At 40.0% G+C, this 22,904-nt stretch overlaps 4 protein-coding genes across 4 annotated transcripts; 3 read left to right on the forward strand and 1 right to left on the reverse strand.

Moving 5' to 3' along the window:
• Positions 1 to 448: 448 nt before the first annotated feature.
• Positions 449 to 4,445, forward strand: rack1 (receptor for activated C kinase 1). Its single transcript, XM_083891822.1, has 8 exons — positions 449 to 644; positions 1,122 to 1,293; positions 1,995 to 2,142; positions 2,436 to 2,531; positions 2,979 to 3,089; positions 3,617 to 3,757; positions 4,010 to 4,120; positions 4,335 to 4,445. Exons 1-8 carry the CDS (start codon positions 536 to 538, stop codon positions 4,398 to 4,400), a joined length of 954 nt encoding a protein of 317 aa, XP_083747948.1. The 5' UTR covers positions 449 to 535; the 3' UTR covers positions 4,401 to 4,445.
• Positions 4,446 to 6,374: 1,929 nt separating this feature from the next.
• Positions 6,375 to 8,776, forward strand: nme5 (NME/NM23 family member 5; the record flags this gene model as incomplete). Its single annotated transcript, XM_083890783.1, has 5 exons — positions 6,375 to 6,500; positions 7,370 to 7,575; positions 8,280 to 8,380; positions 8,464 to 8,582; positions 8,672 to 8,776. 5 exons carry the CDS (start codon positions 6,375 to 6,377, stop codon positions 8,774 to 8,776), a joined length of 657 nt encoding a protein of 218 aa, XP_083746909.1.
• A 1,264-nt stretch (positions 8,777 to 10,040) lies between these two features.
• On the forward strand, positions 10,041 to 14,305 carry hnrnpaba (heterogeneous nuclear ribonucleoprotein A/Ba). The gene is made up of 9 exons (XM_083891747.1): positions 10,041 to 10,123; positions 10,596 to 10,868; positions 11,769 to 11,937; positions 12,026 to 12,184; positions 12,399 to 12,530; positions 12,626 to 12,716; positions 12,842 to 12,994; positions 13,095 to 13,180; positions 13,617 to 14,305. Exons 2-8 carry the CDS (start codon positions 10,609 to 10,611, stop codon positions 13,163 to 13,165), a joined length of 1,035 nt encoding a protein of 344 aa, XP_083747873.1. The 5' UTR covers positions 10,041 to 10,123; positions 10,596 to 10,608; the 3' UTR covers positions 13,166 to 13,180; positions 13,617 to 14,305.
• Positions 14,306 to 14,714: 409 nt separating this feature from the next.
• On the reverse strand, positions 14,715 to 22,883 carry phykpl (5-phosphohydroxy-L-lysine phospho-lyase). The gene is made up of 13 exons (XM_083891752.1): positions 22,736 to 22,883; positions 22,539 to 22,657; positions 22,250 to 22,409; positions 20,441 to 20,515; positions 20,279 to 20,366; positions 20,062 to 20,178; positions 19,019 to 19,101; positions 18,698 to 18,923; positions 18,176 to 18,330; positions 15,647 to 15,736; positions 15,431 to 15,564; positions 15,221 to 15,262; positions 14,715 to 14,901 (listed from the first exon to the last, which is right to left on the reverse strand). The coding sequence occupies exons 1-12, from the start codon at positions 22,795 to 22,797 to the stop codon at positions 15,222 to 15,224; spliced, it is 1,350 nt and encodes a 449-aa protein (XP_083747878.1). The 5' UTR covers positions 22,798 to 22,883; the 3' UTR covers positions 14,715 to 14,901; position 15,221.
• Positions 22,884 to 22,904: the final 21 nt, after the last annotated feature.

Here is a 22,904-nt window from a genome sequence, read left to right on the forward strand (position 1 = left end):
ATGAGGTGTTCATTTCACATTTAGTTAACCAAACAAACCCCTTTCCTAGGTTCAATATAGAATAATATGAATATTTCTCTATTACTGGCACACACACAATTACACTTACTCTATGAATGTATTTGTGCTAACTGGTTTCATGTGGAATATTGCTGTGAAGTTGTATGTGGGTATGATATTGATATGAGTTCTTAGAAAAGAGATATTATTTTTAATATGAAGAAATTAGTATTATATTTTAGAAGATATTTTGTCTCCTCTCCTTGTTTATTTATTGTCTAATTATGTATTGTTTTGTGTGCAATGTTTATGAATAAAGATGAATAAAGAGTGAAAAAGAACTGTAGGCTCAGTGAGAGTATGAAGTCCACATTTCCCACAATCCTCTGCGGCCCGTTCACCTCCTCATAGCTTTTGCATCCGGGTCTGTATTTCCTTTTCCTCTGTGCCTAGATGCGATGAGGACCTAGGTTTTCTCGGACCTCTGAATAATCCGAATCCATCCTAGTAAAAGGCACCGCCGAACCTCGCCAAAATGACCGAGCAGATGACAGTGAGGGGTACCCTGAAGGGCCACAATGGATGGGTCACCCAGATCGCCACGACGCCCCAGTATCCCGACATGATTCTGTCGGCGTCCCGAGGTGAGGCTTCCTCCCCGCCGGCTCCGCCAACATGGCTCAGCTAGCACTAGCGCTAGCTAGTGTGGAGCTATAACGTAAGACAAAAGTTCGAAGTGTTGCGTGTGTCCTATGTAACGGGTGCGTATTGCAAAAGCAACGAATAAATGATTGTGTTTTGCCGTTATTTTGCTGATATAAAGATCTCATGGCCGAGAGAAAGGCACCGGTTAGCCGTGCTAGCTAAGAGCATCGGTGTGTTACTCCGCTGTAGCGCTCATCTGTGTAACATACACTACAGAGAGCAGAAGAGCTTTGCACGGGACCGTGTTCTCCGTAACTCGTACTAATTCAAACCACCTGAAGACTCACACAGACACTTTTGTTCACACAATATTGTGAAATTGATAGTTTCGTTACATTCCCAGTTCATATTTGATGGCTCCCCTTGGAAATACGCTCAATTGAAACTTATGGCCTATTCAAAATGACTTCTTTCAGACAAGACCATCATCATGTGGAAGCTGACCCGTGATGAGACCAACTATGGAATCCCTCAGCGTTGCCTGACAGGCCACTCTCACTTTGTAAGTGACGTTGTCATCTCCTCGGATGGACAGTTTGCCCTGTCTGGCGCCTGGGATGGGACCCTCCGTTTGTGGGATCTCACCACGTAAGTGGCTGAAAGGGTCATGTCCTCAGTTTGGGTCTGCTGTGGGAGACTTCTTGCACTACAGGAGATGTGTAGATGTCAAACATCATTGGGGGTTCACTGGTAAAAGTAAGGCAGGAAACTCGTTGTTTCATGGAAGCATGAATGAAGAACTGTCAGTTGTGAAAATAAATGATTACTGTGTTCATAAACACAGAAAACTGGTCAAAGATCAGAAGATATACTTTTTTTTAATGCGTTTTTGCAGCTTTTAAGATCAGGTGTTAACAGTGACACATGTGCTTATGTTTACTTCTTGCCCTGAGATGAACGTGCTTATAATTAGGTAAGCTAACAGTTAAGAAATGCCCATTGTGATATATTATCAAATGCAGTTTGAGTCTGTTATGTTAGTGAGGTGCTATGTGTAAGCATTTCTGAGAAATTAATGTTATCTGACTTAAGGATGTGATGATGGTCTATGATGAATGGATTAAAGTGTTAATGAGTGAATGAAAGCCCAGGCATTTTGTATTGCAATGCAATCTTACAGATTAGAAATGTGTGTGTATATATAAACTTGCACATCAGATTAAATTGTGAAATGAATCTACTGTTAAAGAATCATTTTAAATGGTATACTCGAATCTTGTCAATTAGCAATGAAGTCTGTGTAGAGCCTTGGTGATTCTGTATTTGATGTAAAATGTCTGTTTCCCCAGTGGTATGACCACACGCCAATTTGTTGGACACACCAAGGATGTTTTGAGCGTGGCCTTCTCCGCTGATAACCGCCAGATTGTGTCTGGCTCCCGGGACAAGACCGTCAAGCTCTGGAACACTCTGGGAGTCTGCAAATACACCATCCAGGTGAGCTGCAGTCTTAGATCCAGTGCTTCAGCCGTGTCATTACTTGACATTACTCGGCGTGTTTTATTGCTTGATATGTTGAATTACTTACTGGCCAAATATAACTGCTTAATATTCCCTAGCTCTTTAACTGAGATTTGTCTCGAAGAAACATTCTACTCATTGGAAACTAATTCTAAGTCAACGTACATATTTCCTTAAGCTTTTATCCCAGATGCGTTAATGGTGAATATGAAAAATATAAAATACAGTTTTAATGTTGAGTCAAAAATCTTCAATTGTACCACTTGCAGGATGAGAGTCATTCTGAGTGGGTGTCCTGCGTGCGCTTCTCCCCCAACAGCAACAACCCCATCATTGTCTCCTGTGGCTGGGACAAGATGGTCAAGGTAATGTCTTTGATTTGTTACATCCTTGGCTTTTATATTAAAGTTCTTGTTTTGTGATTGTGACTGCAAAAATCACAACAACTGTCTGATGTTATGCTAAAAGTTCTGGTTCAATGACAATTTGTTTTCAGTCCTCTTCATCGTGATGTTCAAATTTGACATCATGAGACCAAGTTACTGAGACATTGAGATTTTTTCTTGTGGCATTGCCACCACTGTTCTTGTTTGAGATAAAGAAATGACCTGTTCATCCTTCTACTGAAGTGCACTGCTTTCATGGTAGAATATAAGTGTAGCATGAACTTTTCATAGGGATATTCTTGTTGAATATCACTGACTTTTTGTGAGTAGTGTATATACTTATGAGGGTATAATCCGAATGGCATTATATGGTGTACATCCTGTATTTGACTGCTGTGACAGTATTCCTCTCCTGTGCCCCCTTAGGTTTGGAACCTGGCCAACTGCAAGCTGAAGACCAATCATATTGGTCATTCTGGCTTCCTGAACACTGTGACCGTCTCTCCTGATGGCTCCCTGTGTGCATCTGGTGGAAGGGTATGAGCTATTATTGTAATTATGGCTTACAGTTTTTACCACATGGGAAGTGGTCAACTCCTCAGGACAATATTTACTGATGTGCTCTATCAAGTGTGAAGTAGGCTTGGGCAGTGATGAAACTCAAATGCCAACTGTATTCTTTGATGATAAAGAGGCTGTTTCTGAGCTCTGGAGTAGACTTATTTTCTCAGACTTTCATTTAAATTGGGTTATTTTTGCAGCCAGTGGAGTTTCCCCCAGTGACTCTGGAATATATATTTACTTTGCATTGGCATTCTTGGGAGAATGGGAAGACTGCATCCACTTTTTATAGATGGTCTATGGTTTTTGCACATGATGGATAAGAAGCATCCGTTTAATACAGACAAGGATGTCAAAGTTGCACTTTTTAAAAAGAAAAGGAAAGGTTGTGTTGGTGCTTAAGATTTGTGACTGAAATATACTTGGCCATAATCATACATGTTAATATTATTTTGATATTGAAGTATACCTTTTCTCTCTCTCTCTCTCTCTCTCTCTCTCAGGACGGTCAGGCCATGCTGTGGGACCTGAATGAGGGCAAGCACCTTTACACCTTGGACAGTGGTGATACCATCACTGCTCTCTGCTTCAGCCCCAACCGCTACTGGCTGTGTGCTGCCACTGGCCCCAGCATCAAGATTTGGGTAAAAGAGTCAATCCTTCATTCCTTGAGACTACTTTATGAGGCATGCAATTTGTTGTTTAAAGGGCAGTGATGAAACTCAAATGCCAACTGTATTTTTTTGATGATAAAGAGGCTGTTTCTGAGCTCTAAAGGACCCCATTTATTTGTTGTGTAATCAATTTTTGGATGCATTGGCATCATTATTGATGCTCTGTTACCTCTGTGCAGTTATCAAATGCCCCATCTGATATTTTTTATTTTGTTCCTGTAGGATCTGGAGGGCAAGATCATTGTGGATGAGCTGAGACAGGAAGTTATCAGCACAAACAGCAAGGCTGAAGCCCCACAGTGTACTTCCCTGGCATGGTCCGCTGATGGACAGGTCTGTAGCACCTTTACTTACATGTCTGACTCCACTAATACTTTACTTGCTGCTTTTACCCCCGTGATTATACTTATTCACATTAATCTCTGATGACCACTGGTGACACTCCTGCAAATATGAGGGGAACTAGAAATGCTGGAAATTACAGGACTTTAACACATCATTTGAGTAGTCTGTAATTGTTGGCTTTCTTTCCTTTCTTTCTGTCCAGACCCTGTTTGCTGGATACACTGACAACCTGATCAGAGTGTGGCAGGTCACCATTGGAACTCGATAAGAACTTAAAGTTGAAGATTTGAATAAAAGACAGTTTGAAAATAAAGTGCTGCTTTTTTGTTGATCCACTCTACAATAGCAGTTTTATTCTGTAAGATTTTAGTTCATTCATCTTTTTCTTTAAAAAAAAAAATGATTCCAAGATCTGTTGTGATGTGATGTGGCTGGCAGAATTCATAAAGTATTGGTCAAATTAGGTCAAAGTAGGACTTGTTACAGAAAGACGAGGTAAAACTGGTTTATTTGAGTTTAGGGGAGTGTTGAAACTGAAACTGAGCTATTATGTAATTGTGTAAATTTCAAAAAAGAAAAATCTAATGAAATCCTAGATCTGCCTAGTTCAAAAGTTTTATATATGCACTTGCATATTGTAAAATGATTTTTAATGGCTTTTCTGGTCGAGTTACCAAACTGGGTTTTTTTTTCTGTGTAAATTATCAATGTATTTCTTAAATAGCATTCTCTTATGGATACTGAGCTAAAGCAAAAGGCACAGTGTTGCAATATAATGCTACATATTATTTGGGAGCAATATTTTTGTATAACTAGAAAACACTCGGAGAGCGCAGACCCCATGTGGATCATGGCCTAAATTTAATCCCTTGTTCCTGCTCCCATTGTTGATATTTCCTGAAAATTTGTGACTTTGTTAGTTATGTTGCTAACAGACACACCGGTGAAAACATACCTCCTTGGTGGTTATAAACATCACTCTTCCACATTTAAACAAGCACTTGTGTTTTGAAATGCACGGAGATATCATGAATATCCTGCTTGTGATATCATGATTGAATATTGTTTTAATTTCAAGCTCTTACTAGTCACCTGCTACTGCTGCTAACAGTTGTGTTTTTCCCCACTGTTGTCTCTACACTGGCCCCATTTTGATCAGACTAGATGCCCTTCACCCCAGGTCATTTGAGTTTGCTACCAGTGATCTAATGATTGGAATATGCTAATCTGAAGTTTTCATACTGCTGAAGTAGAGAAGTATGGTGTACAATGATAAAACACAGGTTAGAAAATAATTATTTAAGATAAACTGCTCTATTATTTAATTATTTAAGATAAACTGCTAAATAAAGCAGCTTCTGCGAAAAACAGTATAAAAAAATCACTGTATCAAAAACACACCGACGGGCACTGAGAACTGGAACAGTCATTTGCAGTGATGAGACCAAAACTGAACTTAAGGGTCACAATTGTTAACACAATGTTTAGAGAGATGTAAACAATGTCTTCAGATTGTCATCAGAAGATAGAGAGCACATTACAAGGCAAATCTTCAGTGTTTACAGCTGTAGTTGTCGCCATCACAGTCTCCTGACCTCAATGCAGCTGAGCCACTTTGTGAAGATCTCAAATGTGCAGTTTGTGCAAAACAACCTTATAATAATTTATGAGACTTGGAGGCGTTTTGCCAAGAAAGACAGGAAGACAATAAAGGTCCTCACTCACAGCTATTACAACAAAGTGGAAGCTATTATTGATGCTTAATGGGCCAATACAAAGTACTGAGAGCTCTTTTTTTAATTGCCTAATATTGTTTTTATGATTTGGCTTTTCTGTGATCCCATTAAAAGTAAGAAATGTGTTTGTGCAATAACTAGTGTTTTCCTTAGAGAGCGGTACACATCTCTGAAATTCTGCCAGGTTATGAACTATAGTATAGCTGTATTTTCACACAAAAACAAAATATAACAATAATATACATGTAACTGACTATTAATCACACTAAAAACAATGATATATTACGCAATCGGGCTAGTAAATATCTGAAAATTTGTATCGATCTATAATTGTATGTGATTGAATTGTTCATTGAAAGATTGTCCTGTTTGGCTTCCCGTAGACGAATGCTCGTAGCCTAGCAACTTAAATGTAGACACCAAAACCGCGCCAGGGTAGTTTACAACACTTTTAATTAACTTTACCTTAATATATATTTTTTTAAGTAGCTTACCTGAAGGAAACGATGGAGCGACATTCGTATCCTCGCATTTACGTGGAGAGAACACTGGCCATCATTAAACCAGACGCCATCCACCAAAGTGACGAGATTGAAGACATTATCCTGAAATCCGGGTTCACTGTTCTGCAGGTGCGTTTGATATTTGTCTCCTTTAATGGACATTTGTGTGCTTCAGTTCGTGTTTCAAGAAGAGATTGATCCAACTGTTCATGAGTGACTTTTGACATTTGTGTGTGTAAGAAGCGTTTTTTGTTTTAACCTTTATACAGTTTGTCCACCAGAGGGCGCTGACAATGCCACCCATAGTGGTCATGCTAAACTATTGATAAGGAAACATGTTGTCATTCATGTCATGATACATTTTATAGCTTAGCATTCTCCAACATGGATTTAATGTGCCTACTTTAAGATGTCTCTGAGTTTGCCTCATGATCGTGTTGTTGGAATTATGCATTTTCCGCATTTGACAATGTGTCCAGAATTTTAGATAATAAATAACACGTGCCCTCATGTGATCCAGTTAGCTACTAAATACATATACGGATACTGACACAAATAAATGAATAAACAAATCAGCAAATAGTTACATAATAAAGGCTAATGCATTACTTAGATCAAAATTAGTCAAATCTATAGGTGTATCGCTGCCACACCAGCAATATTACATATTGTTTTAACAATAAACTTACCACATTATAAAGTGAAACTGATCTGTTTTTATTTTTGCTGATGTGGCAGCAATGCACTTCCGTAAAACTCAACTGAAAAATAGTTTTTAATCAAAAACCTGGCTGTGTTATTATCGTCTTTAGTCAAATCTAACAGGCCATATCTAATCATTTGGTTTATTTCCTGATGTTTGTCACCTACATCAGATCTAGTGTGGAGAACCTTCTCCAGACACTGATCATCTTGTACTGTGTATTAAAATGACCCACTAAATGTGATTCCCCTTTACCCGCACACCTCAATGAACTGTTCAATGTTCCACCCGACAGAAGCGGAGGCTGCAGCTACGTCCAGAGCAATGCAGTGACTTCTACGCAGACCAGTATGGAAAGTTCTCCTTTCCCAACTTGACAGCCTTCATGAGCTCTGGACCCATCATTGCCATGACTCTGGCCTGCAACAATGCTATTGCACGCTGGAAGTCCCTTATAGGGCCGGTCAACATCGTCAAGGCTCAACAAACTCATCCAGAATGGTCAGTTTGTTCAACTATAATAAGTTGATTCAGATTGTTCTTGTATCTTTTCTTTTTTATTATAGAATTACAGCTATGTTGACTGACAAATGCAGTAAATGTGTGATTGCTACAGCTGAAACAGACCATCACTAAAAAGTGGATTATTATAAAACATTATTTCCCAACCAAAAGCTGTGTGCATGCCTCATAGACATAATAATCTGAGCCTGTCCACATTGTAGTGTCACAATACTTGTGTTTTGCTGTGATATCATGGCACCAATGCTTTGGACAGACAGCATGCGAGAGGGAAGTCTCATGTTTAGGGTCACAGTGCCCAGTTGAAATAGGGTGAAAGGCGGGCAATACCCTGGACAGGTCACCAGTCCATCGCAGGGCCAACATATAAAGACAACCATTCACATTTAGAATGTCCAATTAACGGATTAATGGACTGTGGGAGGACACTACCTGGGGAAACCCCCCAAAATGTTGTTGTTGTTCCACTTTCATTCTCTTTATTATTATCTAAATATTGTCAGTTTATAGTGAATCTCATATTTGCTTGTGAAGGTTGTATTTTTTGACTATTAGGACTTGTAATAGTCACTCTGTCAGATAATACAACTTATGATAAGTCAAAAGGATACATGTTCGTGCTCATGAAAACACAAGAAGGATTATTCATGAGCATGTGTTTTGTTTTTCTTCCCCTTCCCCAGCCTTAGAGCAAAATATGGCACTTCTGACCTGAAAAATGCGCTCCATGGCAGTGAGTCATTTCATGCAGCTGAGAGGGAGATCAAATTCATGTTCCCAAACTGTAAGAGAAACACATCACACATAGCGTTAAATAAGTGTGATATCACACATATGAATTGCACATAACATCATTTCTCTCTGCAGCTCTAATGGAGTCCATTCCTTCAAGAGAAGCGACAGAAGAATATCTGAACAGAGATGTAAACCCAACTCTGCTGCGAGGACTCACTGAGCTCTGCAAGCACAAGCCACTCAACCCCTGTGTAAGTATTCAGAGCTCAATATTTTTAATGATATATTTTTTTCTGAAACATTTTATTTATTTAATATCTTGCACTTTTGTGTATAATAGATTTGGCTTGCTGACTGGCTGATGAAAAACATCCCAAACAATCCACAAATATGTGATGGAGACAATGGGGGAGAAGCAGAAAGGCAACAAGAATACATCACATAATATATTACGTATATATAAAATAGAGTATTTAAAAATAGACTGAAAGAGTGTGACTTCGTATATATCAAATTAAACTAATTGAACATGTATAAACAAGAGCACAGTGATTGATTGTAATCATTTAATAAAGCCAAAAATATCTCAAATTGATTTGTATTGCACTCCATGAGGTCAAACATATAATCTTGAATGGCCAAACAAATCAGTCAGGGATTAAAGATTAGATTCGCTGAACGTGATTGCAATGCAAGAATTTGATCAACTGTAATGTCCTGAGCTGAGGTGAGAGCATTAATATACTGGACTTTACACTCACTAACACCTTTTTGTTTCATTGCGCTCCTGGAAATAGTTTACAGACACAAAATATATTATTGTTGAATTTACAGGTACATGTGATCATCTGATAAATGCTACTGCGTTTTATGAAGGCCCTTAATATCAGTTTTCCTGGCTGTTTATGCAAGTAAATCATCTTTTACGTGGATTTGGCGGGATATTTAAGGCTGTTTTACTTTGCTGTTGATCCAGAATGTAGATATTTCTTTTTAAAGCAACTTTTATCCTTGCAAGATATGGGAGTGCACTGGCTCTGTGAGAAGGTCTGCACTATCTGTGTTTACTGTATGTTGTTTGTATATAACACAGGGGGCCGTGATGGTTGTTGGATAAGCTGTGGTCCATGCAGTCCACACAGGACAAGTGGGTACAGCTTTAGATAATAGAAAGGCAACAATAACTCAGAAAAAAGATGTGCTACGGTGGCATAAGACTTATCAGACATGTAATTTGGTAGATTTACTGCCTAAAGAAGCAGCTGGTGAGAGTACGTAGGTCGAGTTTATGTTTACATTAAGTAAATCTGAAAAAGGTCTACTCATAGCTGTCCATTATTGCTACCCATACCCATACATGCCCTGTACTGTTGTCCTTTTTTCAAATTCAGAGTCAAACAAAGTCAAAGAAAAGCAACAGTGCGGGGCTCTGAGTCAGTACTCGACACGACATTTTAGCTACAGACTGCACAAGCTTGATAAAACATCTCCATTAGCAGTCGAAATGGCTGTATGCTACTCTCAGTTCCTTCCTGTCTTAGAGGCGTGGACGTCTTCTGCGAGGAGAAGAGAGCGCACACGTGATTGGTCACTTGCGTGAACGACACCGGCCATCGTCCAATCACACGTCGTCTCAGCGGACACGTGCTTTTTTTCTGCCGGTTCTAGAAAACCAACCACGAGTTGTCGTCGTGTGGGAGAATCCATCTTGAAGAGAGAGCTCTCCGGTTGTGTGACCAGTAAGCAGATTTACGTAGTACTTTATCCTCGGTGTTTATCATTGTACTGTCACGTAAGTACTCGGACTGGTGCAGTGTTTTTGCTCTTTGTGTTTTTTTCCCCTTCTGGGAGAAGTTTATTAAGAGTGTGTAAAGTGTGCAGAGCGCGGGGCCCTGGGCGTCCCGAGCACGGCCTCTGCATTACGTAACTGCGAATTTGAGTTGTTCGAGCAAGGCTTGGTTTATCAGCGTCAAACAGGCTGGTGCAGTTTTTTTTCTAATCTGTTTTAGGCAGACATTTCACTTAAGATAACCAGTGGTTGCTTAACGTGTTAGTAAACGTTCTTCTCACGCAATTTTGCTGGCTCTCTATCGCGCACAAGGCTCGCTGTGTTTGTATGGAGCGCGGTTGTGCCGGTCAAAATGGTGGGAAATGCATGTATTGGCAGCAGACAAATGGCGAAGCGTGAGCAGCGCCGCGGATTATAAAACCACAGTGGCATCGTCGTATTCATGATTTTTTTCTCTCTACTTCTTTGGATTCAGGTTTAACAGCAAAATGTCCGAGACAGAACAGCAGTTAATGGAGACTTCAGAAAACGGCCACGAAGTCACCGATGATTTAAACGGAGCCGGCCTCGGTGAGGAGGGAGAGGGAGAGGGAGAAGGAGAGGGGAATGGGAACGAGAACGAAGACGACGGCGGCGCTGACGCTGACTGCGGGGAGGAGAGCGCGGAGGTCGACGCGGACGGAAATTCACAGAACGGCGGCACGGAGGGCGGCCAGATCGACGCCAGCAAAGGCGAGGAGGATGCCGGGTGAGTCCGTAGTCTGTAGGTGTTTGATTGTAATGCGCACTCGTGGTTTGCCATGTTTCTTTGTTCAGCCGGCCTTTGTTGGCGCCATGTGCAGAGTGGAGGGGGGATGGGCGCTGGAAGCAGGGATCAAATCTAACATATATATGTGCTGAAGAGCGACTGTGCACACGCGCGTCGAGATTGCTTCTATATTAAAATATTGTAGTATAGCCAGAGGGCATTAGGAAAGGTAGTCTGCCTTTCTACGTCATGGGGTCAACAGATGTTCTGGAACAGTGAGTACATTTACAACCCCCCTACTCAACAAGCCACCCTGCCCCCACAGCCATGAATGAAGTTGGAGTAGCGGTGCTGCCTGCAGTTTCTATGATCGATTTACACGTAAAATGCCTGAATGGAAACATACTAAAAACAGAAATGCTTCAAGTATTGCATAAAAGTAAACTTAGAAGATATATTTGTGGCGTGGGTGTGAAAAGCTGACACACTACAAAAAAAAGGCAATTATGTACAATGGGGTCAGATTTGCAAAGTGCAAGAGGCAAATGTTTACTACATTAACTTCTTAAATTTAAACTAACTTCCTTCATTGGATGATGGGGAGAAACTGCCAAAGTTATGAGACAAATGAGCCACTGACTGCTTTGATTTCTAAAGCCGAGCAATGGCCATTGGGGGGGAAAACCCCCATTGATCTCTTAACTTTTGTTGCCATTTCTGCCTTCGTCATGACCCTTCTTTTAAAAATTGTGTCCTGATAAATTAAACCCTAATGGTAGCTCAATTGCAGAGGCTGGATATGCAATTGCATGCAATTTCTAGAACTGAATCTGTAAACATTTAATTGCATGAAAACGAAGTCAATACTGAATGTATCCTTTTCTCTCTTTGCTTGTTCAGGAAAATGTTTGTTGGTGGTCTAAGCTGGGACACAAGCAAGAAGGATCTTAAAGATTACTTCTCCAAATTTGGCGAGGTGACGGACTGCACCATCAAGATGGACCAGACGACAGGCCGGTCAAGAGGTTTTGGCTTTATTCTTTTTAAAGAGCCAGGCAGTGTAGACAAGGTAAGCGATCGAGCAATTTCATTGTACATAACACACTGGTGTGTTTATATGGTGGGTAGATAAACATGATTGTTTTTTCTTTTTTTAGGTTCTTGAACAGAAGGAGCACAAGTTAGATGGACGACAGATTGACCCAAAGAAAGCCATGGCCATGAAGAAGGAGCCAGTCAAGAAAATCTTTGTGGGAGGCCTCAACCCCGAAACCTCAAAGGAAGTCATTGAGGAGTACTTTGGGACTTTTGGAGAGGTGAGACATTCACTGTTTGTTGCATAGTTTCTTTTAGCCCACATGTACAGTCAGACTGGTTCTTACGGGCATTTGGCAGTGAAAAGAAATGTCATACACACTATGTATTTGCATAAAATATGGAGGGAGGTGAGATCAGCTCACAAGTGGACACAGGCTGAGCAGTACAAGCCACTTTATGGTTATGATAAATATCTAAATCTTTTTTTCTAAGATTGAGACCATTGAGCTCCCTCAAGATCCAAAGACGGAAAAGCGGAGGGGATTTGTGTTCATCACATATAAAGAAGAGGATCCTGCCAAGAAAGTTCGGGAGAAGAAATACCATAATGTCGGTGGAAGCAAGGTAATGGAATATCGCACGTTCTGCATATGTGTATATTTTGCATCTAATTTTATACACGCCAGTTCACTCTTTACTGTGATGTGCTCCTGAACCAGTGTGAAGTTAAAATCGCCCAGCCCAAAGAGGTCTACCAGCAGCAGCAGTTTGGTGCGCGTGCATTTGGGGGCCGTGGCAGGAGCCGTGGGGGTAAGGATCTTTTTTTTTTTTGGGTGCATTTACTGGTTTTCAAACATGTATTTAAATTTGAGTGGATATAATGTGTTAGTGCTGTGCTGCAGAGTTGTGACATAGGCTGCACCTGTTGTTTCTAGGCCAGAGCCAGAACTGGAATCAAGGCTACAATAACTACTGGAACCAGGGATACAGCCAGAACTATGGCTATGGACAAGGCTATGGATATGGCGGCTATGGCAACTATGATTACCCTGCTGGTTATTACGGCTATGGGGGTGGCTACGATTACAGTAAGCGATAAAATGCCCCCGGGGAACAAAAAAGAACTTTATTTTCTTGGTCCTCCTTGTTGTACAGAAGAACTCAGTCCCTTTTTCTCTTGTCCTCCAGACCAGGGCAATACAAGCTATGGGAAAACTCCAAGACGTGGAGGCCACCAGAGTAGCTACAAGCCATACTGATCACACGTAGTGCAGGTATGCATTTTTGCATCATCCGTAGTAGTATGAGAACATAGATGTAACCATTGGTGCCTTTTTTGATCCTAAAGATCTCCATCTACTCTAAATCCATTCAAACATTGTGGTGGGGTTAGAGTAGGCCGTGGTGTGGGGTCTGTGATCACAAAAGATGGGTTCATTTCACCTGTCAGCCATCTTAAAATGCATCTCTACGAACACTACTTGATCACTAAGGGTTGAGTTGGTGGTGGTATAACAGAAATAAGGACAGTTCCACCTTTCACAAAGGTGCTACATAAAAGCGGTCGTGTCCCCCCCTCCCCTCCCCTGAAGTGTGCCTGTCCATTCACTGACCTGTCAAACTCATTCATGCACCTGTCTGTCTTTGTGTAACTGCATGCCACATTTGGTTTATTCTCAGTAATGTTAAGCACCGTGTTTTTCTCTTAAGGTCTAAAGTAAATAAGAAAAAGAGATCCATGGTCTGACCACAGCGAACATGGGCTCTGGCTTTTCCTTTGGAGTTGGCAGAAATTTGGACTCATGCTCCATTTGTACAGATCAAGTGAGGAACTGGGGAAGCAAATGTCACTTTTCCACTTTTTTTATTTTATATTGTTTTGTGTCCATTTACATTTCCAGAGATGGAAGTGTTATTTTTACTGTACTTTTTGGTACCTTTTTGAATCTAATGTATTGTATGGTTGTATTTTTACATGTCTACTGGATTTACAGATGAGCAGGAGCAAGAGCTTGTAAAGCTCACAAATAAAACAATGTTTCTTTTTTTTTTTTTTTTCTTTTGGTGTTTCTAGATCTTTAGTTACTTTCTCCCGTGTTGAGAGATGGAGTTGTGCATGGCTTCATAAGTGGGGTGAGGTAAAAAGGGATTTAAACTAATCAAAGGGTTCATTGTAAGCATTATGGAGTGAATGTTTGCAGATGGCATAGTAGACGTAAAACAACCAGCATCTTTTCTTTTTTATTTCTTTATTTTTTCCTTTTGGCTTTTAAGGAGATTCTTCCCCCATCATGTCTGCAATTTTAAGTGGCTTTACTAGTGTTATTCAACTGAACGCAAGCCTGTTAATGTAAGAGGGCACTCCCTCTCTCACTGGAAACTCATTCCTCTAGTGTCTTGGGCAAATTGGTAGAAATAAACTTTTGGTTTATATTACACATGGATCTTTTTGTTATTATTTGTAAAGTTAATGTTAAATGTTTTGTACTGTTTAAATGGCTTGCTTGTTTTTGTCCTGAGTAATATTAATATCTATGGACACCTCATTGGAAACCTGTGGCAGAGGGCTTCACTCTCCCACAGGGTAACCGAGTGTTACTGCCCACCTCATTAGATGTGAAACTGCTATACTTGAGCATTTTTGTGAATGTGTCCAGGAGTTGAATATAGTGGTCTGGTAAGTGCTTATCTCAACCATCTGTGTATTGAGAACATGTTGCTGATCAGTATTTTAAGCTGGGACTTATTTTAACTATCGCTGTAGGCAATGAAACAAACAATAATCAAAGAGTGAAGAATTAAGGTGTTGAGCATTTATTAGTCTTGATTTTTAATTATTTCTTACAAGAGTTTTTGCGTCACAATAGGATTTTATCTCCCCAGTGGTAATGATGTGCCTCAGTTAGTTTCACTGGACTTCATTACTGCACATTTTCTGAGTTTATCAGAAGCTCCTCATTCCATCACACTTGTACCATAAACTGGAACTGAAGACCTGGGGGAGAAGAACATTTAGATAGTACAGATCCAAATTATAAAGCAGCCGTTCTTAACTTATTGACCATCTGGTGTCACCATTTTTATATTCCCGCTAACATTAAAACTTACTGTGAGAAGATACTTATAGTAAACTCTAGTCCCTTCAATGGTCAGTATTAAGTGCAAGGCAGCAACATGTTCTGCCAAGTGAAATGACTGAACTTGTACTGGAATTCCAAGTATAAAACATTCATATCTCTACCTCTGAACTTTATGAATGTGACCATCTGACAATGTCTGATGCAATTAAAAGTTTTTCTACAGGTTTGACAAACCTTAGTCTTCCTTTCCAAGTTTGAGATCAATGGCTGAGATGTCTGAAAGAACAAATGAATCCTGTGAGTCATTCTGCATATGTGACAATAACCTCATGGGCATGTTGTTTTTCTTCAAATGCCTGTTACACCAGTGTATGTTCAGGAGAAAAAGTCATACAGTTCTCTGGTAAGCAGGTGTCAATGCGAAGGTGGAGTTGTGTAAGTGACCTGTGAGGATGCGGTCGATGCATTGCGCCACCAGTTCTGCGTCGTCCATATTGAAGCACATAGGAGGTTTAAACTTGACGACGCTTTCCCATGGGCCGTCTGTACTGACACAGATTCGATCGTCCTCTTTCAACCTACATCGCATAGTGGAGACAGTCATGTGAGAGACACGGCACATTTTTTTCTCCCAGTTCTATAGAACAGTAATTCACGCACCTTTTAACAACCAGTGCTGCTGTTTCTGTGTCAGGAGTCCTCTGCTCTCTGTCTGTGACCAGCTCAAGCCCCACAAACAGTCCCACACCTCTGTCAAAAAACACTGGTTACTATCAATCTGGCATAGTTATTCGGTAAAACACACATGGTATGTCTACACTGGGTCCCGATAATGATTGAAAGAACATATACGTTTCAAAACCACAAGAGGGTGTTAAAATTATTTTGAAAATCGTGCGTGGTGAGGTTGAAGGAGGATTGTATTAAAGCAGGGTTTCTCACTCATGGTCCTGGGGAGCCACTGTTTTACATGTGTTTCCCTACTCCAGCACACCTGAGTCAAATAAATTAGTCGTTATCAGGCTTCAGCAGAGCTTACTGACAGGTGTGTTTGAGCAGGGAAACATGCAGGACAGTGGCTCCCCAGGACCAGGAGTGAGGAACCCTGTATTAAAGCATAGATCTAGCAATGAATACAAAATAACTGCTGCATCATGGATCCGATGATGACTGTGCCATCCCTATTTTTTGAAAAGGAGATGGCGTTTGGTAAAGTTGATGACCAATAACCTGATATTTACCCTGTGAGTGTGAAATGTCATGCTACTTTGTTGGGGGGGGGGGGGGGGGGGGGTCAGTCAGTGACATGCAGTGTAGAGGCAAATAGCAATGCACTTGTACACGTGTCAAACTCCAGGCCTGGGCGCCAGATGTGGTGCGCCACGTCATTTTCTGTGGCCCGCGGGTGATTAATTGGTCTTAAAAAATGTTTTTTCATATATATATATAGTATATACATATTTTTATGGTGTTAAAATAGGTCTATTCTGCTTTATGATGTGTGTTGACCGTGAACTACATTTCCCACAATGCATGGCGACTGCGTTACCCACTAAGTGACGGCACCTCCACTAGATCACAGTGAATCATTGTTTATGCATCATGCGATGAGTGAAATTGAATAAGTAATAAACACAGAAAGTTATTTAGCTACTTTTAGTTACTTTTATTTTACATTTAGTTTTTTAATTTATTCTGTATGACAGTTACATTTGGCACCTGAGGATAAACATTATGCTGATGTGGCCCTGAGAGGGGCTCACGATCAAGCTTCTTAAATATTGACATAAAGCTGTGTGAAGTGTGTGGTAGTAACATTGACTCTTCACAAATCCCTATAGTGGTGGTGTGTTTTTGTGTTTGGTGACATTCCTGCACTGCACACACGGATATGCTTTATTTGTCTCTGTGAGGCAACCAAGAATGAGACAAAAATAGTGCAGCCAATACAATAATATTATCCAACTTGAAATTTTGCCACAAAATGAACAGTCGTTTATGTCAGTCCAACACTATTCACTCTCATATATCATAGATAACTGTGGTGTCTTGTGGTTGCAGCCACTGACCTGTCGTTGTTTTTGTGGTACTGTGACCAGCTTCAAGTCTTAATTGAGTCGTCTAAGTACAGTTACTCTTATTATAATTATTTATGTACTATTTGTGCGGCTTATTGGGCTGTAAAGTATATTCTACATCTCGAATGGAATAATTCTGCAGCAAGGTTATGAGTTTAAAGGTGCATTTTGTAATAAATCTAAAGCAACTGGCCATAAAATCCTCCTAATATGTCACAGAGACTCAGGAATAATGTTCATGAAACAAACTGAACTCGCCAACAACAACAGTACAGCCAAAATATTTGCATTAAAAAAAGCAGATTGCAAATCATGTTTATGTTTTGAAATCCTGTTATGGCATGTGGCGCCACCTATCGCCGTCTACCAATCACTGCAGTCAGTAGATTCTCAGCTGCTGAGCAACCACGGGTGGCCAGTTACGTCAAAACACAAAACCTAAGAGACCTCGGTATTTTGAATTTGAATGTAGTAACTGTTTTTGGCCACATTCTTACATATGGCACCTTTAAACACTTGTACTGATTCAACAGTGGAGCCAAAGTCTGTTATCTACTTTGTGGCCAATAATGTATGACTTTTAACTTCACTATTACTATTTCAGTATTATTCATTGCACTTTAAATGTTATTTAGAGAAACACTTTACTTGGCATTTTAGGACCTCTTGGAGTGAATGTTCTGTGTTTCACTTTGGTGGCGAGTGTAACATAGTTTGGCGTATGCACTGTGCTCTGTGTTTTCATGAGATTTCACCAAAAGAAAATGTAGCCCTCTTATGACACAAAGCCCTTAATGGTTTAAGAGCATTACAGTTACAGTAATAAATACAGGCTAAAAGGAAAGGTGCGCAAAAGTTTGCAAGGCCACATTGTTTGCTGGAAATTGAGGTGGCAGCCAATGACCACCCACAGCACCCACTATAATAATAATGCTCCATTATATCTGGACAATATAACACTTTGTACTTGTCATTAATTTCCACAGCACATAAAGAAGTGGCAACAATCACAGGGGCTTTTGAGCAAGCTCTGGCTCTGGATTAGGTCAAATAAAACCCTCTAAATTATACCCATTTTTATTTACAAAAACAAGAATAGCAACATCCTCACCTGACATCACCAATTATTTGATGTCTTGTTTGCAGTTCTGTGAGCAAATCCTTCAGGTGTGCTCCCACTCTTGTGGCATTTCCTCTTAGGTCCTCTTCCTCTATCACATCGAGGACTGCCAGGCCAATTGCACATGACACCGGATTCCCTCCAAACTGCATGAAATTAAACAGAAATCACTGTTTACCTTTAGACATATGTAGCAGAACGGCTCACCAGAGGCAGTGGATACTGTTTAATATCAATTTGTATTTTCATTTTAGATCAGAGTAATCTGTTTATTATTGTTTCATGATGTGCAGTGCCTTTTATTTATGTTGCTTATTGCTGGAAAATTTCATTTTGTCAAGTCAAACCCATTGGTGTGGAAATGAAGAAGAAACAAAGTGCTTCAAAATGCACAACTTCAATCGGGAATGATTGAAAAAAAAAAACAAAAACAACTATGCAGCTTTTAAAATATAAATATACCCGTTTTTAGAAGCATTTACTGGTATTTTACAGAAGTTACTGTGTAGTTACTGTGTTGAAGTACTCCACTCCATTGGCCGTGAAAGCCCCAGCTATCTCCGCAGTGGTTGCCACACATGCCAAAGGATGCCCGTTGCCCATGGGTTTGCCCAGTGTCACAATGTCAGGGCAGAAACCATCTCCCTGCAGCTGGAAAGCCCAGAAGTGAGTCCCCACGCGTCCAAAACCTGTCTGCACCTCGTCTGCCACAAACACTCCACCAGCTGAGCGCACGTATCTGCGGAGCGTACGAGGAAGGTTGCACCATGTTACCTTTTATACTGCCCATGTGGCTGAGCAAAATCAGCTCCTGCATGTAAAATCACTTCTCACTCTGCAACTTTAGCTGAATATCCTTGAGGGAAGATGATTTGACCTCCGACACTTGGCAATGACTCTGCAAAGAATGCACAGATCTATTGGGGGGAAAATGGTAGCCAATATTAGTAGTGTAAATATACAGTACTGTGCAAAAGTTTCAGGCAGCTCTGTTGTTTTCTCTGTCTGTCAAATTCTGTGATCATTGGAATTCGTAATGAAGTGATGCGACTTAAAGCTGCTCTTATATATTAGCGAGCTGTCAATGAGTTTAACTCATGCAACATGTGTGTGTAATGCTCAAGCATGTCTTGAGTAAACCTTGCGTAATAGACGTTTTTTACAGCAAATATTTATTTAAATGAATTAGTAGGACAAACAGGATTTACCGGTAATATAAATTAAGGTTCCACTCCATTATTAACAGAGCTGTGTTATTGTGTGTGTAGTGTGAAGTGTAAGGGTAGATCACGCTAAATACTTCACACCTGTAGAGGATGTTTTTTTTTAAACAAACCAAAACAAAAAAACTGCACACATTTTCTGGATGTGTTACAGTAAAGTTAAATAGAAATAATTATCTTCTATTGTCGTTATATCATTGCTAAAACAACAAATCTAATGGTGGCACAGTACTGTATATCAGTCATTTTTAAAAAATATTCTCAGCGTAGTAGATGCCATGAATAGAATAGATTAGAATAGAGAACGGTGGTAGTCATTGTGGAGAATATAACAAAATGCTACTCCAGTCAGTACAAATAGAAAGCATAAAACCATAAAAATATTTTACAATGTTACAAAGTATAGTAAAAACACATAAGAAGCAAAACAAACAAACAAAAACAATGCAAGTCCAACTCAACCCGTGTTAAATGCCATAGAGTAATCCTAAGACGAAGATCGGTGTCCAACAAGCACAAAACTATAATACCCTTAACAACCGTTGGATGAATGAATAGTAAAAGTAAAAGAGATAATAAATATAAAACAGTATTGCACATTTCATGAACATGACTTGTTTTGTACGGACTCTTGTGTGGTGTGTTAAAGTTTACCTTACGGTCCTTCCTGTGCACCTCATCTATCAGGTCTTTAACTGTATCAGCGTATGCTTGGCCTGGGTTGGGGTGATTCTCTCTGTATATGCCTCTGTAGGTGTCTGGTAAGGGCGCCTAGGCAAATAAAATAAAAACAAACAAACAAAAAAACACTCTTTCAAACTAACACTGTTGGTCAACAGTTTGTGCGATGGTGACCATTTGATTTACACACCACATGAACCCATTCTTTCTGTCCTTTCAGTTTCCGGAACTTGTAAGGACTAATGTCGATGAGGGATGTTAGATGACCGTGGTACGCACTAGTGTAGAAGGAGAGTTTATTGTAATTTATAAGCAAGTGTATTGGCAGAGGTAGTAGGTGCACTATACTCACTGGTCCAGCACTACAACGTCCTCCTGCTGCGTGTACTGCTGTGCCAAGCGAAGGGCGAGATCATTGGCCTCTGATCTGTCAGACGTGCAGATGTGAAATCAGTGGGAGGGAGTGTGGTGAGCCCGGTACCATGACGGGCACATCACACATCTATTGACAACTACTGGGAACAACAAACTTATCGGACATGGATTTGTGTGACTATAGGACCAGGCAGAAACAGATCGTCGAATATTGTGGTGTGATTTTGTGGCATCAATTTAAAGAGACTCTTTAGGGCAGTGGTCTCAAACACGTGGCCCACCACTTAATATCAACTTGAGTTATTTCTTAACGACTATATTCAATTTGCATCATAAATACATTTATATTGTGACCTTTTTTTCGTTCCATGTCAAAACAGACACTTTTATTGTGAAATTATGTGAAATATCATCATGAATATTATTATTTTGATGTATTTTTCACCTCTAGGGACCAAACTAAACACTCAGTGGCCCCCAGGTCATTTGACTCTGAGACCCCTGGAAACTAATAAGACATACTTAAAAATTTAGATTCTGTACAGTATTTATACCTTAGGAAACTTATGGCACATTTTAATCCCTACTTGTTTGTATTCCTGTCTTTTTAAATATATAATTTAATTCCTTTCATTGTACTGTATAATATTGTTGTTGTTTTTTAATGTCTTAAAGATTCTGTGTGTCTATTACTTTAACTCACATGTGTCAAACTCAAGGCCCGGGTGCCACATGTGGCCCGCCATGTCATTTTATGTGGCCCGCGAGGGATTAATCGGTCTTAAAAATCTGTTAAATAGGTCTATGCTGCTTTAAGGCGTGCGTTGACCATTAACTTTCCCGCCACTAGATCGCAGTGTAGCATTGTATGCGCATCATGCGACGAGTGAAATTGAGATTGAGACTGTGATCGCAGCAGAATGTGTTCACAAAAATGATGAGGCAGTGAAAGCTAGCTTTATGGTGTGTGTGAGCAGGTCTGCACCGACCAGATACAGACTTTTAAAACTGTTAGTTTGTCAAGAAACACCATCGCAGACCAGGTTACATCTATATAATGCATCATATTTGTAACTTGAATAAGTAATAAATACAGAAAGTTATTTAGCAATATGTTACGGAGTAGTTACCTTTATTTTACATTATATTTAGTTACATTTATTCTGTATGACAGTTATCTGGCCCTTTGAGGGTAACCATTATGCTGATGTGGCCCTCAGTAGAAATGAGTTTGACACCCCTGCTTTAACTAATATACTGTATGGTTTTTTTTTTGTTATAAATCGCTGTGGGTTTCAATGGTTCTATAATTCAGTTTTAAATCAGTTACTCCTGACTGGTGCCAGGACTGGACTGTGAGAGTATGTATTATTATTATTATTATTATTATTATTCATTACATTTCTAGAGCCCAAAGGGACCCCACTTCACTTTAACCTGTGTGAAGTTATCGTTCTGCAAGTTACTTAGTTTATATATGTTTTTTTCAGTTATTTACAGTATTTTATTGTTTTATATATTCATATTGTTTTATATTGTGGGTTCTTTACAGTGTAATGTATTTTTTTAATCAGTTTATATAGTTTTTTTTTAGTTTTTTCCTTATTATTTCATTAATTTGAAAAAAATAATAATTTTGAACTCATACATTTTTCGTTGGTGTCAGATTATTTAACATAATGGTGATGAACACTGGTCGCAAGGGCCCCCTGGGATGTTTTGCGTAGGGCCCCTACAGACTCTAGAATCGCCTCTGACAATAGTATATGTAGCAGCTCTAACTTACCCAGAGTTAACAAAGTAGAAGACACGCAGCTTTTCTGGCAGAGTGGCAGCCAGACGCTCTGCATACACAACTATGTTGTCGTGCAGGAATCTCGTATTCACGTTCAGGAGTTCCATTTGTGCTGCTGCAGCCTTTGTAATAGTGGGGTGACAATGGCCAACTACATAGAAAACATGCTGTATGTTTGCCAGTGGTAGACATAGACAGTTGAATAACATGCATATTTGATCAAAGGGCAAAGGCAATGAAGTAGTGACTAAGCACTAAAGGATACTTTTTTTTTTTTTACCGTGTTGAACGTTACTGATGCAGTCCAAAAAGCGCCTCCCATTTTCATCGAACAGATATTGTCCTCTTGCTTTGACTATTTTCACTGGATCGCCCGAATAAAAGAGTCTGCAGGACTGTCTGAGATCCGAAGACATTTGCACGAGTCAGCATCTGTCAACAGGACACAATGAAAGCAGCAGATTGATCTCAACATACCCGATTAAGCTCGTCCTCATGGCGAGAGTGTCTTCTTTCTTGAGTTGTCGGAGAGCCGCCATAACTCGCGTAGTGTGTCTGTGCGTTAACAGAACGGCACCATGAACATTAAAGAAGTAGTTCACAGGGTTGACGTGGTGAAGACACAGTTCCGGTAATTCGAGTGCGC

This window comes from Microchirus variegatus (genome assembly GCF_963457635.1).
Source record: "Microchirus variegatus genome assembly, chromosome: 6".
Classification (NCBI taxonomy): domain Eukaryota; kingdom Metazoa; phylum Chordata; class Actinopteri; order Pleuronectiformes; family Soleidae; genus Microchirus; species Microchirus variegatus.

Coding starts and splice junctions, on each gene's coding strand:
- phykpl (XM_083891752.1), bottom strand. CDS start 22,797: ATGGCGGCTCTCCGACAACTCAAGAAAGAAGACACTCTCGCCATGAGG. Junction 18,924..19,018: donor TATTCAGCTAAAGTTGCAGA/GTGAGAAGTGAT, acceptor TACGCTCCGCAG/ATACGTGCGCTCAGCTGGTG. Junction 18,331..18,697: donor GAGTGGAGTACTTCAACACA/GTAACTACACAG, acceptor AATTTCATGCAG/TTTGGAGGGAATCCGGTGTC.
- rack1 (XM_083891822.1), top strand. CDS start 536: ATGACCGAGCAGATGACAGTGAGGGGTACCCTGAAGGGCCACAATGGA. Junction 2,143..2,435: donor TCTGCAAATACACCATCCAG/GTGAGCTGCAGT, acceptor TACCACTTGCAG/GATGAGAGTCATTCTGAGTG. Junction 2,532..2,978: donor GCTGGGACAAGATGGTCAAG/GTAATGTCTTTG, acceptor GTGCCCCCTTAG/GTTTGGAACCTGGCCAACTG.
- hnrnpaba (XM_083891747.1), top strand. CDS start 10,609: ATGTCCGAGACAGAACAGCAGTTAATGGAGACTTCAGAAAACGGCCAC. Junction 12,185..12,398: donor ACTTTGGGACTTTTGGAGAG/GTGAGACATTCA, acceptor TTTTTTTCTAAG/ATTGAGACCATTGAGCTCCC. Junction 12,531..12,625: donor ATAATGTCGGTGGAAGCAAG/GTAATGGAATAT, acceptor CTCCTGAACCAG/TGTGAAGTTAAAATCGCCCA.